Source organism: Crocuta crocuta, unplaced genomic scaffold, assembly GCF_008692635.1.
Source record: "Crocuta crocuta isolate KB4526 unplaced genomic scaffold, BGI_CrCroc_1.0 scaffold535, whole genome shotgun sequence".
NCBI classification, from domain to species: domain Eukaryota; kingdom Metazoa; phylum Chordata; class Mammalia; order Carnivora; family Hyaenidae; genus Crocuta; species Crocuta crocuta.
Genome location: NW_027527816.1, coordinates 50,658 through 70,108, shown reverse-complemented (window position 1 = coordinate 70,108; position 19,451 = coordinate 50,658). Strand labels below are relative to the sequence as shown.

Here is a 19,451-nt window from a genome sequence, read left to right as displayed (position 1 = left end):
CAATTGTTAGATCTTCTTGGTGGATAGACCTCTTAAAGATGATATAATGGCCTCTTCATGTCTTGTGACACTATTTGTTTTAAAATCTGTTTGTCTAACGTAAGTATGGCTACTCCAGCTTTCTTTGACAACCATTAGCCTGATGGTTCTCCACCCTGTTCCTTCCTTTCAATTTGTAGGTGTCTTTAGGTGTAAAATGAGTCTTTGTAAGCAGCATGTAGATGCGACTTCTTTTCTTATTCATTCTGATACCCTATATCTTTAATATGGAAAATTAACTCCAGTTACATTTAGGGTGATGTATGTACATTTTACAGTACTAGTAAGCACAGACTGAAAGACCTTATTTCCTATGACTGATGCAAACACAAGGTACATTATTTGATATTTTAAACTTATATACTAATGTACTTTTTGTGATAATATGGAACTAACTTGTTATAAATTATGGAAACGTAATGGGTACATCATTTATTCAAATAGTTTTGATAAATGTCATGGCCATATTTTTCATATAATCAATCCACCTCCGCTCCTAATATTATTTTTATGATTTCTTTTAAAAATTGCTAAATACGTGGTCTTGACAGGAAACATGTGGTAAGAAAGGATGGAGCAGAAAAATGGGAGTTCCTTCACTGGGTTTATCCTGCTGGGCTTCTCTGACCGGCCTCAACTCGAGCGAGTCCTCTTTGTGGTGCTTCTGATCTTCTATCTGCTCACCCTGCTGGGAAACACGACCATCATCGCACTGTCCCGCCTGGACCCACACCTTCACACTCCCATGTACTTTTTCCTCTCCAACCTAAGCTTTCTGGACCTGTGTTACACGACCAGCACTGTTCCTCAGCTCCTGGTTCATCTCAGGGCAGCAGACAAGTCTATCTCCTTTGGCGGCTGTGTTGCTCAGCTGTTCGTCTCTCTAGGGTTGGGATGCACAGAATGCATCCTCTTAGGGGTGATGGCATTTGACCGCTACACAGCCGTCTGCAGGCCCCTGCACTACACGGTGATCATGCACCCTCGTCTCTGTGCCCTGATGGCTTCTGCATCGTGGTTCATTGGTTTTGCCAACTCCTCATTGCAGACGGTGCTCATCTTTCTGGTACCACTTTGTGGGAGAAATAAAATAGATCACTTCTTCTGTGAGGTCCCTCCACTGCTCAAGCTTGCCTGTGTTGACACCACTGTGATTGAGTCTGAGCTCTTCTTTGTCAGTGTGATCATTCTCCTCATACCTGTGGCACTAATCACGTTCTCCTATGGTCGGATTGTCAGGGCAGTGTTAAGAATAAAGTCAACTGCAGGGCAGAGGAAAGCTTTTGGGACATGTGGGTCCCACTTCACAGTGGTCTCTCTGTTCTATGGCACGGCCATCTACATTTACCTCCAGCCCAGCAACCACTATTCTCAGGATCAGGGCAAGTTCATTTCTCTCTTCTATACCATTGTCACCCCCATGGTCAACCCTGTCATATATACCCTACGGAACAAGGACATGATAGGAGCGATGAAGAAGGTGCTCTGTAGGGGCTATGACTCCAGATGACTGGGGAGAAGACCCGTTAATGGAAGATTTTGAATGCCGGACTCTCTAAGATTTTTGTGCCCTCAATAGTTCCCCTGACAACTCTCAAGGGAACTTTTCATTCATTCTTTTATGCAAGCGAGTGTTCAAACTCTAGGTTCATGGACGCATTGCAGCCTCCAGAGATGCTGATGTAGTGTTTCTAGACCTTCTGCATCATATTAATATTGTAAAAAGTTTCACAAGCTTTTGTTATTTCACCCCCATTTGGGAACCCTATTCCATTTCTAATCGCAAAGGACAGTACACACACCACAAAAGGCTAGCAGTATAAGAATAGAAGCCACTAAAACACTGTAATAAATTTTACTATTTTACTATTCTCTAGCAATAACTGAAAGCTGTTGTTTATTCTCACAGTTTGATCACGGCTCTATTACAATGTCCGTAATCAGACTGGATCATAGCTTTTTCCCAGAAGTAGGCAGGCAACTGTGGAAGAACAAACTTTAGCTCTGAGAAAACTTGTTAACATCCATCCTGATAAAGCCATTCAGATATTAGGCTATCGTGTAGTGTCACCGTTGTGATACTGTTTTTGTTTTGAACACAATTCTTTTTTTTTTCAAATTTTTCTTTTAAAAAAATTTTAATGTTTATTGAGAGAGAGAGAAAGAGACAGAGAGAGAACACAAGTGGGAAAGAGGCAGAGAGAGAGGGAGACAAAGTATCTGAAGTAGGCTCTAGGTTCTGAGCTGTCATCACTGAGCCAGACGCAGTGCTCAAACTCACATACTGTGAGATCATGATCTGAGTCGAAGTGGGAAACTTAACTGACTGAGCCACCCCGGGGCCCCTCAAATTTTTCTTGTTTGAAATTAATTTGTATTATTTTATTTTATTTTTTTACAAATAGTTTATTGTCAAGTTGGCTTCCATATAACACCCAGTGCTCATCCCCACAAGTGCCTTCCTCCATGCACATCTGCTCAACTTCCCCCCACACCCATCAGCTCTCAGTTTGTTCTCAGCATTCAAAAGTCTCTCAGTGTTTCCCTCTCGCCCACTTCCACACTATTTCCACCCCGTTCTTCTCCCTCATGATCCTCTGTTAAGTTCCTCCTAATCCTCCTATACGTGCAAAGATATGGTATCTGTCCTTCTCTGCTTGACTTATTTCACTCAGCATAACATCCTCAAGTTCCATCCATGTTGCTACACATGGCCAAGTTTCATTCTTTCTCATTGTCATGTAGTATTCCATTATATAGGTAAACCACATCTTTTTGATCCATTTGTTTGTGATGGACACTTAGGCTCTTTTCATGTTTTGGCTATTGTGGAGAGTGCTGCTCTGAACATTGGGGTCCATGTGCTCCTATGCATCAGCACTCCTGTGTCCCTTGGGTCAATTCCTAGCAGTGCTATTGCTGGGTCATAGGGGAGTTCTATTGTTAATTTTTTGAGGAACCTCCACACTGCCTACCAGAGGGGCTGCACAAGTTTACATTCCCACGAACCGTGTAGGAGGGTGCCCGTTTCTCCACATCCTCGCCAGCATCTAGAGTCCTCTGATTTGCTCATTTTAGCCACTCTGACTGGTGTGAGGTGGTATCTCAGTGTGGTTGCGATTTGTGTCTCCCTGATGAGGAGGAATGCTGAGCATCGGTTCATGTGTCTGTTGGCCATCTGGATGTCCTCTTTGGAGAAGTGTCTGTTCATATCATCTTCTGCCCATTTCTTCACTGGGCTGTTGGACCCAAAGTATACAGCCAACTAATCTTTGACAAAGCAGGAAAGAGTATCCCATGGAAAAAAGACAGCCTCTTTAACAGATGGTGCTGGGAAAACTGGATAACAACATGGAGAAGAATGTAACTAAACCATTTTCTCACACCATACACAAAAATAAACTCAAAATGGATAAAGGACCTGAACATGAGACAGGAAACCATCAAAACCCTATAAGACAAAGCAGGAAACAACTTCCTTGACCTCAAATGCAGTAATTTCTTACTTGACACATCCCCAAAAGCAAGGGAATCTAGAGAAAAAATAAATTAGGACCTCATCAAGATAAAAAGCTTTGGCAAGGCAAAGGAAACAATCTACAAAACTAATAGGCAACCGACGGAATGGGAAAAGATAGTTGTAAATGACATTTCAGAGAAAGGGTTGATATCCAAAATCTATAAGGAACTCACCAAACTCCACACCTGTATTATTTATACAATAAATTTATTAATTTCTATTTATTATTTATATTATTGTAATTAAGATTTCATTTCAATTCCATTGGAGCTAAACTACAGTGTTATATTATTTTCCGGTGTTCAGTATATTGTTTCAACATTTCCATCCTCATCTGTGTTCTCTTTAATCGCTATCACCTATTTAACCCAACCCCTACCATGCCGTCTCCTGTGGTACCAGTGAGCCCACAGAAGGGAAGAGAGGTTCTCAGTTAATGTGTTCCTACCTTGTTCTGGCCTGAGGACTGTCATGTGTTCGCATAAAGGCAGTGTCTATAGTGTAGGGTTACTGCTCTCTGAGCAGACCCTATACCTCCTGCTCATTCAATACTGATCATCAGAGTGCAGTCACGACTGTAAGACACTACTGTGTCTCCTAGTCTGCACACGTCATCACTATTGTTTGCCAGAGTCCTAACCGGACTAGGCTCACTGACGAGGCAGGAACAGGTCAAAGATCCCTGGCAGCCACTCCCTTTGCAAGTGACTTCTTTTCAGATGCTTGTTTTGTGACATAGGTGAGGGCCTTCTGTCACCTTTGTGGTGGTGTGGCACGTTTGAGACCTGGTGGTGAGGACTCTGGGAACCACTGTGTGTGGACACGTGGTTTGTCGGGTAAGGGGAGCTGGGTGTAAATGCAGAAAGGAGAGGGTGAATGACTGGAGGTCAGAGGGTCAGGGGAAGGGGTTCCTGAGAGGGCCTTAGGGACATGTCACTGGTTTTGGGGACGAGACATTTACATTCCCCCCCGGGGTTCATCCAGCTGTTTTGGAATTAAGTTGACAGGAGACAGAAAACAGGAGAAAACACCCAAAGTTTTAGTACCTGCACATGGAAGCCCAATAAGGAAATTGGGACTTGAACTAAATGACCAAAGCAGGCTGTTTTTATACCTTTTATAGGGAGACAATGGAGATCCATTTCCTGGGTATTTCAAGTAATCGGACCTTAATACATCCGTGTTTTAGGGCTGAGGACAGCCCAGAGTCCTCCTGCTTTCCCCCTCCTTACCTCCTCTTTCTGTTTTCTTTTCTTTAAGTTCACTTGTTCATTTTTGCGAAAGAGAGTGTGTGCTTGTGTGTGAGCCAGGCAGGGGCAGAGAGAGATGGGGCGAGACAGAATACCAAGCAGGCTCTGCACTGTCATCAATGAGCCCAATGCAGGGCTTGAACTCACAATGTGTGAGATCATGACCTGAGCTGAAATCGAGAGTTCGGTGTTCAACCAACTAAGCCACTCTGGTGCCACCCACCCCCGAAGCCCTGTTTCACGTACATTCTCATTAACTCGAAGGGGGTATTTGGATTTCACACATCATTCAAGGCAACTGCAACAGTTAATGTAATTATTGGAGAAAATTTCAAAATTCTTTATTATAAACAAATTCCTGCAGGCAGTGGTAAGACCAAGATGCAGATATGTTTCTATCCTACCCCAAGTTCATAAATGAGGTACATTGTGGTCATGGCAATTGCTAAGATTCTTTTTGAGAATGTTGTGATTTCTCTTATTGTGATTGTTGCCTAGATAGCAGAAGCCCGCAGCAATAGGAAAGAACAGAGTCCTCTTATCTGGCTTGAATACCGAATGAAGGCTTCTCTCCTCTACTCCCATCTGTGACGCTTCCAGGTCAAAAAGATAAACACAGATCGCACGCTTGAAAGACCTGGCACTGAGCATTTGGTTTGAGCTGGAAGAGAAAATACTCAGTCTTTCCTTCTCCAGTGAAGTGGTAATCATCTAATTGGAAGTTCAGATTTCTCTTCCGTCTGGAACTTAGTCTGAAACAGAGCAACCTCATCCACAGACACCAGCTCTGCATGCAGCACCACACCTTCTGGGGTCTAAGGGATCAAGAGCGAAGGGAAGAAGCTCATGTCAGTGTAGGACATTACAACAGGTGTTTAGATAAGAATATGGCATCTCCTTCAAGGAAGAATAAAAATGTTTGCAGATATCCAACTACGTTTTGGAAGAAGAAAGATGGTCTTTAAAGAACCACTACAGTTGTATGAAATGAAGACATTGGCATGTGGATGGGAAAGTGAAGGTCCTGAAGAGGGGCAAGATGGCGGAGAAGGAGCTCCGTACTTGCACTCANAGAGCAACCTCATCCACAGACACCAGCTCTGCATGCAGCACCACACCTTCTGGGGTCTAAGGGATCAAGAGCGAAGGGAAGAAGCTCATGTCAGTGTAGGACATTACAACAGGTGTTTAGATAAGAATATGGCATCTCCTTCAAGGAAGAATAAAAATGTTTGCAGATATCCAACTACGTTTTGGAAGAAGAAAGATGGTCTTTAAAGAACCACTACAGTTGTATGAAATGAAGACATTGGCATGTGGATGGGAAAGTGAAGGTCCTGAAGAGGGGCAAGATGGCGGAGAAGGAGCTCCGTACTTGCACTCATGCCCATACCTCACACGGAAAAGATCTGAAGCCATTGGAAACCTTATAGAACCTGAGAGATTGGGAGAAAAAGGACGCAGAATCCACTGAGAGAGCCTTCTAACGTGAGTGCGATCCGGGGAAGATATAATCGGGCCAGAATCGGAGACTCCAGGGTGGGAGGCGATCCCCCTTTACCCTCTACGGGGAGTGAGAGGGGAAAAGGAGAGAGTCCGAAACAGAAAAACCTCCGCTCGGGGCATAGAAAGACTGTACTTACCAAATACCTGCACGCCAGGTCCCCTCGCGCCAACTGGTCCTGGAGGGGCTGAGCACACAAACTGCTGCTTTGTGCGGGCTCCTGGCGGCTGGACTTCAGAGCAGCGGCGCGCCTGCCGCCATTGTATCTCCCGGGCGGCTGGGGCCCCTGAAAGAGCCGCGCAGACACCGGGCGTCCGCGCCCCTGGCTGGCTGGAACTCCAGAGGGAAGGCAGAGAACTAAAAACTGGATTATTAGCCTGTGAGTTCGTGTTTCGGGTGACGAGCCATAGAGGGACCCGGTTTTCCTCACTCCAGCGGAATCGGGCTCAGCGCACCCGGCAGGCAAGCCCCCGCCCATGCGCGCCAGCCTGACCCAGAGAAGGAAGCAGCGATTCTGACTCCGCCCCCAGAGCTCGGCAGGGAGCCTGGAATCGCCCGAGGGGGTTGCCTGGGACGCTGTGTATAAGGCAACTTCAGCGGGGCGCGCGGACTGGGATTTGGAGATTGGAACTGGCCTGGGTTGAAGAGTGCAACCCACTTCGGCTGCGCCCCCGGTACGGGGAGTTTACACGCCCAAAAAAGCGAGGTGCAGCGCTTGGTTCAAGAAGGGACTGGAGCACCGTCACTCTCCTCCCCACAACCACCAAGACAAAACTCCCCCCTGACTCCTTGGATCACACCACGCCCATCTCTGTTTGAGGGCTGCTCTCCTCCCTTTTTTTTTTTTCTTTTCTTCTTTCTCTTTTCTCTCTTTTTTCCCCAGAACACTGACCTGCTTAACTCTGGTCGCCGGCTTGCTTAAACAATCACAACGAGTCCATTCTGTAGATGTAAATTCTACACCTACTGACATCTTCATCTCTTTCTCTCAGGAGTGATTAGACTATATAGTCTCTCTGGATAAACCGGCGTCCTTCTCTCACCTATCCAACCATATTCTACCCTTTAACTCTTTGAAAAACGCTTCTTATCCCTTCTGCCTGTTCATTCTATTTCCAATTTTGTCTCATCCCTGCCCTGTCTTCTCTCTCTTTCTCTATGCTCTTCAACCAGCACTGCATACACACGGCTATTTAACTATAGCTGGGAAATCCGGTTATATGCTTTAAACCATTATCTGTCTATCAGTTTTCTTCTTTTTTCCTTTCTTTTCTCCTTTTTGACCCTTTTATGTAGTTTATACCCTCTATTGTTCGCCCTCCCTCCTCCATCTTTTCTCATAACTTTTTCGTTCTCCCTCTTGGTATGAATGTTACTTGAATTAGCCTGAATGAGCTCCTGCTCCCTGTGTGTTTGTCTCTCTGTTTTCTTTTCCAGGGCTACCTCAAGAAACAAGCCAGACTACACAAGGTGGAGAGTCCCAAATATCACTACGAATAGGAAAATAAAATAACCAAGGTCCCAACAAGAGAGACCAAGATACCATTCAAAAAACACTCTGTGAAAGGATAGGCCCTGGACAGTCAAAGAGTCTTCTTGGATATAGCAGCGCTCATAGATACAGAGAGATTTAACAGGTCTTTAAAACCAACAAGAGCCAGAGAGCTAACTAAAATGATTAAACGAAAGAGCTCTCCTCCAAAGAAACTCCAAGAAATAATGACAGCTAATGAACTGCTCTAAACAGATATCAGCAGCATAACCGAACAAGATTTTAGAATAATAATGATAAAATAGCTGGGCGTGAAGAAACATAGGGGACATCAAAGAAACTATGGCTACAGACAGAATGGAAAATAAAAANAAATAATGGACTTGAAAGACACATTGGAGCAGATGGATCTGACGGATATATTTCGAACTTTACATCCTGAGGCCAGGGAATTTACCTTCTTCTCAAGTGCGCATGGCACATTCTTCAAGAAAGATCACATACTGGGACATAAAGCAGGCGTCAATATATATAAAAGAATTGAGATCATACCATACACACTATCAGATCATAATGCTATGAAACTTGAAATCAATCACAGGAAGAAGTCTGGAAAACCTCCAAANATGCTGACAAAAACTGAGGACTGATGGATGTGGGGGGAGGGGGGATGGGCATGGAGGAGGACACTTGTGGGGATGAGCACTGAGTGTTATGTGGAAACTAATTTGACAATATACTATTAAAAAAAAAAAGAAAAGATAAAAACCATATGATCCTGTCGATAGATGCAGAAAAAGCATTTGACAAAATACTGCATCCCTTCTTAATAAAGACCCTACAGAACGTCGGGATAGAAGCAACTTACTTAAACATCATAAAAGCCATCTATGAGAAGCCCTCAGCTAACATCGTCCTCAATGGGGAAAAACTGAGATCTTTCCCCCTGAGATCAGGAACACGACAGGGATGTCCACTGTCACCACTGTTGTTTATCATAGTGCTGGAAGTCCTGGCATCAGCCATCAGACAACAAAAGGAAATAAAAGGCATCAGAATTGGCAAACAGGAAGTCAACCTTTGACTATTCGCAGATGACATGATACTCTACATAGAACACCCGACAAACTCCACCAGAAGCCTTCTATAACTGATCCAAGATTTCACCCAAGTTGCAGGGTACAAAATCAACGTACACAAATCGGTTGCATTTTTATACACCAATAATGAAGCAACAGAAAGAGAAATCAAGAAACTGATCCCATTCACAATTGCACAAGAAACCATAAAATACCTCGGAATAAACCTAACNTACACTGTTGGTGGGAATGTAAACTGGTGCAGCCCCTCTGGAAAACAGTGTGGAGGTTCCTCAGGAAACTAACAATAGAACTCCCCTATGACCCAGCAGTAGCACTGCTAGGAATTTACCCAAGGGATCCAGAAATGCTGATGCATAGGAGCACATGTACCCCAATGTTCATAGCAGCACTCTCCACAATAGCCAAATCATGGAAAGAGCCTAAGTGTCCATCCACGGACGAATGGATCAAGAATATGTGGTTTATCTATACGATGGAATACTACATGGCAACGAGAAAGAATGAAATCTGGTCATGTGTTGCAACATGGATGGACCTTGAGGGTGTTATGCTGAGCGAAATAAGTCAGGCAGAAAAGGACAAATATCCTATGTTTGCAAGTATAGGAGGATTGGGAGGAATTTAACAGAGGACCATGGGGGAGAAGAAGGGGGGAAATGGTGGGGGAAAGGGAGAAAGGCAAACCATGAGAGACTCTTGAATGCTGAGAACAAACTGAGGACTCATGGGTGTGGGGGGTAAGGGGGGAGATGAGCATGGAGGAGGGCACTTGTGGGGATGAGCACCGGGTGTTATATGGACACCGACTTACAATTTACTATATGTAAAAAAAAAGAATTATAAACAATACATTATGTCAATACAGAGAATGGACTTATCAATTTTCACTACAGCTATGGGAAAGGCTTCATAAAAGATGTATCATTTAAACTTGAAGGCTAAGTCCGATTTTGATAAAGTAGACAATTATCAGAAGGAGGACCAGTAATGCCTATTAGAGAGACCAAGGTCAAAATTGCTCATAAGGATGTTTGAGGAAAGATTATACAGTTATGTGTACAGAGCTGAATTTGAGCTAGAATTGAAGTGCCTCTATTGCCCCTTGGATTCTGAAACCACCGCAATATAAGAAGTTAAATAACTGTAAACCAGGTAGCAGACATAATACTTCAAATATTAGTTCTTTCTACAAATGTAATGCATCCCAGTTAGGACATGTCTGAAGTGCTAGATAATGCTGTTATGAATCATACATAGAAATGTCTAGAAGAATATAAACTAAATTTAACCTTTGTTATCTCTGGATGGTACATTCTCTTGTGACATGTGATACTTTTGATTAACTACACATCCTATTTTTTCATTATAAATGTGTGCTGGTAATATCACTATATAAACTAAATAAATGTGATTTCAATAAAAAAAAAGATGATGTGGTTTATCTATACAATGGAATACTACATGGCAATGAGAAAGAATGAAATCTGGCCATGTGTGGCAACATGGATGGACCTTGAGGGTGTTATGCTGAGCGAAATAAGTCAGGCAGAAAAGGACAAATATCATATGTTTGCACGTATAGGAGGATTGGGAGGAACTTAACGGAGGACCATGGGGGAGAAGAAGGGGGGACATGGTGGGGGAAAGGGAGAGAGGCAAACCATTACAGACTCTTGAATGCTGAGAACAAACTGAAACTCATGGGTGTGGGCGGGAGGGGGGAGATGGGCATGGAGGAAGGCACTTGTGGGGATGAGCACCGGGTGTTATATGGAAACCAACTTGACAATAAACTATCTGTAAAAAAAAAAAAAAAAAAGAAAAAGAAAAGAAATTAAATTAATAATTCATTCACATTTACAATTAAGTAACTGAATGCATTCCATCTTATATATGTACATGTAAATATTTTGGGCTATTGTAAAAAAATCTTAAGTGTTTTGTAAAACATGTAGGTCTTTCACAGATGGCAGCAAGGGTAGCTGGGGAGGTCTAAGGAGTTGTTATCTTCTGTGAGATATGTGAACTAATAGAAGAGACAGATTAGGTCTCCTCTGGCATTGTCCTCCATAGTCATTCTCCCTGAGGACTGGCATGTCTGGGCAGCTCAGTGACTTGGGCTCATTAAGAGTGTGGGGCATCCGTTCCCCAGAGAAGTCAGCAGGGGAAGGGACTTGGTTCTCTGTGCCCGCCTAGCCACAGCTGAGAGTCACAGCACCGTCTCCTGCTCATAAGGGTCTCACTGTGACACAGGCAAGTCATCGTACTCAGGAAACCATACTGGTTTTCTCCTAGAGGCAAAATGCAGATCTGGTACCACATGAAGACGTGTATGGTCATTGTGACAATGTATCCTTTTGCTTATGAAAAATGTATGGCTGACCCAGTGCTAGTATAGTGAAACGTTGCATTTACTGCAGACACTGATTCCACATGTCACCTTCAATCCCCGAACTGTATTTAGACATCAATTTGGAGGAGAGGTAGAGAAATAGTTTAGATCCCACAAAAAAGGTGAATAAAGGTGAGTGAATTGGAACTAAGTCTCTGTGTTACTTTAGGAATTGGTGAGTTTTTCCAGTTAACATTGTTCCTAAAACACAGAGGCATTAGGGATTTCTTAGATGGCCAATGTCTAAAGTAACAGACTGTGGAAGTTCACCAATTATAAGAGCTAAATTTAATTGTTTATTATAGATGCAACCCGGTCATTCCTAGACATTTGACTCCACTGGNATATAACTGCTCATAATATTCTCTTATTATTGCTTGCGTTTCTGAGGTGTTGGTTGTGATCTCTCCTCTTCCATTCATGAGTTCATTTATTTGGTCCCTTTCCTATTTCTATTTGATCCATATGGTTAAGGGTTTATCAATTTTTAATTCTTTCAGAGAACCAGCACCTAATTTCATTAACTTGTTCTACTGTGTTTTTTTTTTTATTTCGATATCATTGATTTCTGCTCTAATCTTTATTATTTCCCTTCCTGTGCAGATTCTGGGCTTTCTTTGCTGTTCTTTTCCAGCCTCCTTCAGGTATAAGGTTAGGTTGTGTATTTGAGAGCTTTCTTCCCTCCTGGGAAGGCCTGGGTTGCTATGTACTTCTTTCTTAGGACAGCCTTTGTTGCATTGCAGAGGTTTTGGGCTGTCGTGTTTTCATTTTCATTGGCTTCCATGTATTTTTCTCATTTTTATTAAAAAGTTTTCATTGTTTATTGTCGAGGGAGAGGCAGAGAGAGAGGGAGACACAGAATGTGAAGTAGGCTCCATTTTCTGACCTGTCAGCACAGAACCTCACGCGGGCCCAAACCACAAGCCATGAGATCATGACCCGAGCCAAAGTAAAAGGCTTAACCAACTGAGCCACCCAGGCGCCCCCCCCCGCCCACGTACTTTTTAGTTTTCTGTTTAATTCCTGCTTAAGCCATTCATTCTTTAGAAGAATATTGTTTAATCTCCAAGTATTCATGGTCTTTTCAAATTTTTTCTTGTGGTTGATTTCAAGTTTCGTGGCACTGTGGTCTAAAAACATGCATGGTGTGTTCTCGATCTGTTGTACTTGTTTAGGGCTTATTTGTGACCCATTATGTGACCTATTCGGGAGAATGTTCCAGGTACACTTGAAAGAATGTGTATTCTGCGACTTTAGAATGAAATGTTCTGAATATATCTCTTCTGTCTATCCGGTCCACTGTGTCATTCATAGCCATTGTTTCCTTACTGATTTTCTGCTTAGATGGTCTGTCCATTTGTGTAAGTGGGATGTTGAACTTCCCTGCTATTATGGTATTATGATCAATGATTTTCTTTATGTTTGTGTTTAATTGATTTATATATATTGGGTATCTCACACTGGGAGTGTAAATGTTTACAATTGTTAGATCTCTTTGGTGGATAGACCCCTTAATTATGATATGCCTTTCTTCAACCCTTGTTACAGCCTTTATTTTAAAATCTACTTTGTCTGATGTAAGTATAGGTATTCCAGCTTCCTTTTGATGGTCATTATCGTGATAGATGGCTCTCCATCCCCTTACGTTCAATCTACAGGTGTCCTTAGGTGTAAAATGAGTCTTTGTAAGCAGGATATAGATGGGTCTTTTTTTCTTATCCGTTCTGATACCCTATGTGTTTTGATTGCAGCATTTAGTCTATTTACATTGGGAGTGATGTACATACATTTTTATGGACTTTAAGTCCTAGTACGTACAGACTGAAAGACCTTATGTTCCTATCACTGATGCAAACACAAGGTACGTTATTTGATTTTGTATAATAAATATGAATGATTTCTTGGTGTGATAATGTGAAACTATTGGTGTAAACTGNTTAAGATTTTTGTGCCCTCAATAGTTCCCCTGACAACTCTCAAGGGAACGTCTTTCATTCATTCTTTTATGCAAGTGAGTGTTAAAACTCTAGGTTCATGGATTCATTGCAGCCTCCAGAGATGCTGATGTAGTGTTCCCAGACCTTCTGCATCATATTAATATTGTAAAAAGTTTCACAAGATTTTTTTATTTCACTCCCATTTGGAAACCCTATTCCATTTCTAATTGCAAAGGAGAGTTACAGACACAACAAAAGCCTAGCAATATAAGAATAGAAACTACTAAAACACTCTAATAAATATTACTATTTTAGCAATCTCTAGCAATAACTGAAATGATTGTTTAATCTCGCAGTTTTATCAAGGCTCTGTTACAACGTCCGTAGTCTGACTGGATCATAGCTTGTTCCCAGAAGTAGGCGGGCAACTGTGGGAATAACAAACTTTAGCTCTGAGAAATCTTGTTAACACCTGTCCTGATAAAGCTATTGAGTTATCAGGCTGTGGTGTAATGTCACCGTTGTGATACTGTTTTACTTTTGAAAAATAATTCATTATTTTTCCAAAATTTTTTGTGTCACATTAATTTGTATTTTTATAGATCTTAATTAAGATTTTGTTTTAATTCTATCAGAGCTAATCTACAGTGTTATATTATTTTCCAATGTACAATATAATGATTCAACATTCCCATCATCTCAAGTGCTGTCTTTAGTCGCCGTCACCTACTTAACCCATACCCCCATGCCCTCCCCTGTGGCATCAATGAGCTCACAGAAGGAAAGGCAGATTGTCAGTTTATGTGTCCCTACCTTGTTCTGGCCTGAGGACTGTCGTGTGTTCGCATAAAGGCAGTGTCTATAGTGTAGTGTTACTGCTCTCTGAGCAGACCCTATACCTCCTGCTCACTCTCTACTGGATCCATCATCATCAGAGTGCAGTCACCCCTGTAAGACATTCCTGTGTCTCCCAGTCGGCACATTTCACCACTACTGTCTGCCAGAGTCCTGCTCTGACCAGGCTCCCTGAGGAGGCAGGAAGAGGTCACAGATCCCCGGCAGCCCCTCCCTTTGCAGGTGACTTCTTTTCAGATGCTTGTTTTGTGACATAGGTGAGGGCCTTCTTTCACCTTTGTGGTGGTGTGGCATGTTTGAGACCTGGTGGTGAGGACTCTGGGAACCACTGTGTGTGGACACGTGGTTTGTGGGGACAGGGGGGCCTGGCTGTAATGCAGAAAGGAGAGGGTGAATGACTGGAGGTCAGAGGGTCAAAGGAAGGGCTCCTTGAGATGGCCTTAGGGACAGGACACTGGTTTTGGGGAGGAGACATTTACATTTCCCCCCAGGGTACATCCAGCTGTTTTGGAATTAAATTGACAGGAGACAGAGTAACAGGAGAAAACGCCCAAAATTTTAGTACCTGCACATGGAAGCCCAATAAGGAAATTGGGACTTGAACTAAATGACCAAAGCAGGCTGTTTTTATACCTTTTATAGGGAGACAATGGAGATCCATTTCCTGGGTACTTCAAGTAATCGGACCTTAATACATCCGTGTTTTAGGGCTGAGGACAGCCCAGAGTCCTCCTGCTTTTCCCCTCCTTACCTCCTCTTTGTTTTCTTTTCTTTAAGTTCACTTGTTCATTTTTGCGAAAGAGAGTGTGTGCTTGTGTGTGAGCCAGGCAGGGGCAGAGAGAGATGGGGCGAGACAGAATACCAAGCAGGCTCTGCACTGTCATCAATGAGCCCACTGCAGGGCTTGAACTCACAGTCTGTGAGATCATGACCTGAGCTGAAATCGAGAGTTGGGTGTTCAACCAACTAAGCCACTCTGGTGCCACTCAACCCTGAAGCCCTGTTTCACGTACATTCTCATTAACTCGAAGGGGGCATTTGGAGTTCACTCATCATTCAAGGCAATTGCAACAGTTAATGTAGTTATTGGAGAAAATTTCAAAATTTTTTATTATAAACAAATTCCTGCAGGCAGTGGTAAGACCAAGATGCAGATATGTTTCTATCCTACCCCAAGTTCATAAATGAGGTACATTGTGGTCATGGCAATTGCTAAGATTCTTTTTGAGAATGTTGTCATTTCTCTTATTGTGATTGTTGCCTAGATAGCAGAAGCCGGCAGCAATAGGAAAGAACAGAGTCCTCTTATCTGGCTTGAATACCGAATGAAGGCTTCTCTCCTCTACTCCCATCTGTGACGCTTCCAGATCAAAAAGATAAACACAGATCGCACGCTTGAAAGACCTGGCACTGAGCATTTGGTTTGAGCTGGAAGAGAAAATACTCACAGTCTTTCCTTCTCCAGTGAAGTGGTAATCATCTAATTGGAAGTTCAGATTTCTCTTCCGTCTGGAACTTAGTCTGAAACAGAGCAACCTCATCCACAGACACCAGCTCTGCATGCAGCACCACACCTTCTGGGGTCTAAGGAATCAGGAGCAAAGGGAAGAAGCTCATGTCAGTGTAGGACATTACAATGGGTGTTTAGATAAGAATATGGCACCTCCTTCAAAGGAAGAATAAAAATGTTTGCAGATATCCAACTACGTTTTGGAAGAAGAAAGATGGTCTTTAAAGAACCACTACAGTTGTATGAAATGAAGACATTGGCATGTGGATGGGAAAGTGAAGGTCTGGCAGATGAAAGCACATGACTGCTGGTCCCCATGAAAACAAATACACTCAGAGATTGCCTAGTGGTGTGTGGCCGTGGATCTGTAGTAAAGTGTTAGGGGATGAAATAGGTAGCAAAGAATCCTTAGAGTAAGTACAGATTCATGTATTTAAATATGCTAACCTTGGACAGATATTCTTTGAAAATGGTGAAGCATAAAGGCAAGGGAAGTCAAAATGGTTCATTGCTCAGGCTCTGTTCAAGGTAGTAACAATTCTCTGTATAATTACTGTTAGCATATGTTATCTCATCCCCAGGGTTTACCCAGGAAGATCGTACGCTCATTGCGGAGTGTTTTGGTGCATATGAGGAGGTGTAGTTTGGAGTGGAGAGTGGAGCCTGCAGGTAAACAGAAGTTGGAAGTTATTAATTCTATTGAATCACCCCATGATTAAAAAAGTTACTATTATATCTGGGGGATACTTTTTATAAGCACCAAAGTCAAAGTACATGCTCTTGGCACCTAGGATGTGTGTATTTTTAGTAACCCCAGGAGGGTCTTGCCCCATTTACCTATTAGCCTCAGGTGAAATATTCAGAGTTAGGCACCCCAGAGGCAGCCAAAGAGGAAGAAAGGCCCTTGAGGGGTGATATGAACAAGTAGTCAATCTTTTCCTGTCACACTGACTAGAGTGAAACAAGCATTTCTACTTAACGTCCGTTTACCAACACTATTTCATAGAATTGGCTAACATATTTATGGTAGCCTTCAAATGAGTTTTTTAAAATAGTTTATTGTCAAGGTGGTTTCCATATAACACCCAGTGCTCATTCCCACAAGTCCCCTCCTCCATGTCCATCATCCCCATTCCACGCTTTCCCCCATCTGCCCTTAGTTTGTTCTTGGAATTCAAGCGTCTTTCATGGTTTGCCTCCGTCCCTCTCCCCACTATTTCCGCCCTTCTTCTCCCCCACGAACCTCCGTTAATTTCCTCCTAATCCTCCCATACGTGCAAACATATGGTAGCTGTCCTTCTCTGCCTGACTTACGTCCCTCAACATAACACCCTCAAGTTCCATCCATGTTGCTACACATGGCCAGATTTCATTCTTTCTCATTGCCATGTAGTGTTCCATCGTATAGATAAACCACATCTTCTTGATCCATTCGTCCGTTGATGGACACTTAGGCTCTTTCCATGTTTTGGCTATTGTTGAGAGAGCTGCTATGAACATTGAGGTACATGTGCTTCTGTGCATCAGCACTCTTATATCCCTTGGGTCAATTCCTAGCAGTGCTATTGCTGGGCCATAGGGGAGTTCTACTGTTAATTTTTTGAGGAACCTCCACAATGTTTTCCAGAGGGGCTTCACCAGTTTACATCCCCCACCAACAGTGTAGGAGGGTGCCCGTTTCTCCACATCCTCACCTGATTCTAGAGTCCTCTCATTTATTCATTTTAACCACTCTGACCTGCGTGAGGTGGTATCTCAGTGTGGTTTTGATTTGCATTTCCCTGATGAGGAGGGATGCTTAGCATCATTTCATGTGTCTGTTGGCCATCTGGATGTCCTCTTTGGAGAAGTGTGTGTTCATATCTTCTGCCCATTTCTTCACTGATTGTTTGCTTTCCGGGTGTGGAGTTTGGTGAGTTCCTTACAGATTTTGGATACTAACCCTTTATCTGATATGTCATTTCTGTGGCTTTCTTTTGACAACCAGTAGCATGATAGATGGTTCTCCATCTCGTCACTGTCAATCTGCAGGTGTCCTTAGAACTGAAAGGAATCTACTGTAAGAACATATAAATGCATCCTGGGTTTTTTTTAATCCATTCTGATACCTTATGTCTTTTGATTGAGGCATTTAGTCCATTTACATTCAGAGTGATTATTGAAAGATATGGATTTAGTGTCATTATGTTATCTGTAGGTTATATGCCTGTGGTGATTTCTCTGATCCTTTGTAGTCTTTGCCACATTCCACTCAGAGTCCCCCTTGGGATCTCTTGCAGGGCTGGTTCAGAGGTGATGAATTCCTTCAGTTTTTGTTTGTCTGGGAAAACCTTTATCTCTCCTTCTATTCTGAATGACAGGCTTGCTGGATAAAGGATTCTTGAGTGCATAGTTTTCCTATTTAGCACATTGAAGATTTCCTGCCACTCCTTTCTGGCCTGCCAAGTTTCAGTAGAAAGATCTGTCTACTACCCGTATGTGTCTACCCTTGTAGGTTAAGGCCCACTTGTCCCTGGCTGATTTCAGAGCTCTCTTTATCTTGGTAATTTGCCAGTTCCACTATGCTATGTTGTGGTGTAGACTTGTTTTTATTGCTTTTGGAAGGAGTTCTCCTGGGCTTGCATGTCTGTTTCCTTCCCCTGATTAAGTTCTGAGCCATAGTTTTTCAAATACAACTTCTGACCATTTCTGTCTCCTCCTCCTCCTCCTCCTCCTCCTCCTCCTCCTCCTTCTCCTTCTCCTTCTCCTTCTTCTTCTCCTAGAACTCCTATGTCACAGATATTATTACTTTTCAATGAATCACGTAAGTCTCTAACTTTCCCCTCATGGACCTGTAATTTCTTTTCCCTCTTTTCTTGAGCTTCATTATTTTCCATACTTTTATCTTCTATTTCACTGATTCTGTCTTCTGCTTCTTCCATCCTTGCTGTCACTGCATCTTAGTTTGTTTTGCATCTCATTTAGAGCATTTCTTAATTCATCGTGACTATTTCTTAGGTGTTTGATCTCTGCAGCAAGTGATTCTCTGCTGTCTCCTAGACTTTTTTCAAGCCTAGCTATTAGTGTTATGAGTTTTGTTCTAAATTCTTGTTCAGATATACTGTTTATATGTCTTTTGAGCAATTCTCTAGCTGTCTTTTCTTCCCGGAATTTGTTTTTTAGGGGAATACTTCTATTTCATCAATTAGGCTAGTTTTCTGTGTTTTACGTGGCTAGTAGTTTGTTAGTGTCCTGCACCTGCAAGTAGTCCTGTATTAAAAGAGTTATACACTCTTCAGGGCCTAGGACTTCAGGAAGTGTTTCTCGTGTGTGTTGCATGCACGGTGTTCTTACATCTTTAGTTGTTTTATCTTAGTACTCGTAGTGGTGGATTGTTTGGACCTTCCCCCAGATGTGCTGTGATTTCTTTATTAACATAACCATGGGAATAAAAAAGAAGGGGCGGGAAATTTTATTCTGCACAAAGGGAGAAATGAAAGGGACAGGAAAAAATACCAGATAGAGGATCAAAGAAACTATAAGAGTGTATCCAGAGAGTGAGAGGGGAAAATAAAGAAGGAGAAACAGAAAAGGTGTAAGAAGAACAGAGTTAAAGTGCCTGATTGTGCAAAGGAAAACATAGAACATAGAAAGAAAGAGAACAAGATATATATATTGATTGACCAAAATTCAAAACTGAGCGTTGGTGGTATAGCGGTGATTAGAGCTGCCTTNGGGGATAAAGAATTAGATACAGAAAAGGTATAAGAAGAATAAAGTGCCTGACTATGCAAGGAAACACATAGAATTGACCAAAAATCAGAACAGAAACTATGAGCCTGTACCAAAGGGAAGGAAAAAAGCGGGGGC

General features: G+C 42.5%; 1 protein-coding gene across 1 annotated transcript; it reads left to right on the top strand.

Annotated features, from left to right (window-relative positions):
• Positions 1 to 595: 595 nt before the first annotated feature.
• On the top strand, positions 596 to 1,549 carry LOC144241013 (olfactory receptor 2B8-like). Its single transcript, XM_077775459.1, has one exon. The coding sequence runs from the start codon at positions 611 to 613 to the stop codon at positions 1,547 to 1,549; it is 939 nt and encodes a 312-aa protein (XP_077631585.1). The 5' UTR covers positions 596 to 610.
• The last annotated feature ends 17,902 nt before the right edge of the window (positions 1,550 to 19,451 follow it).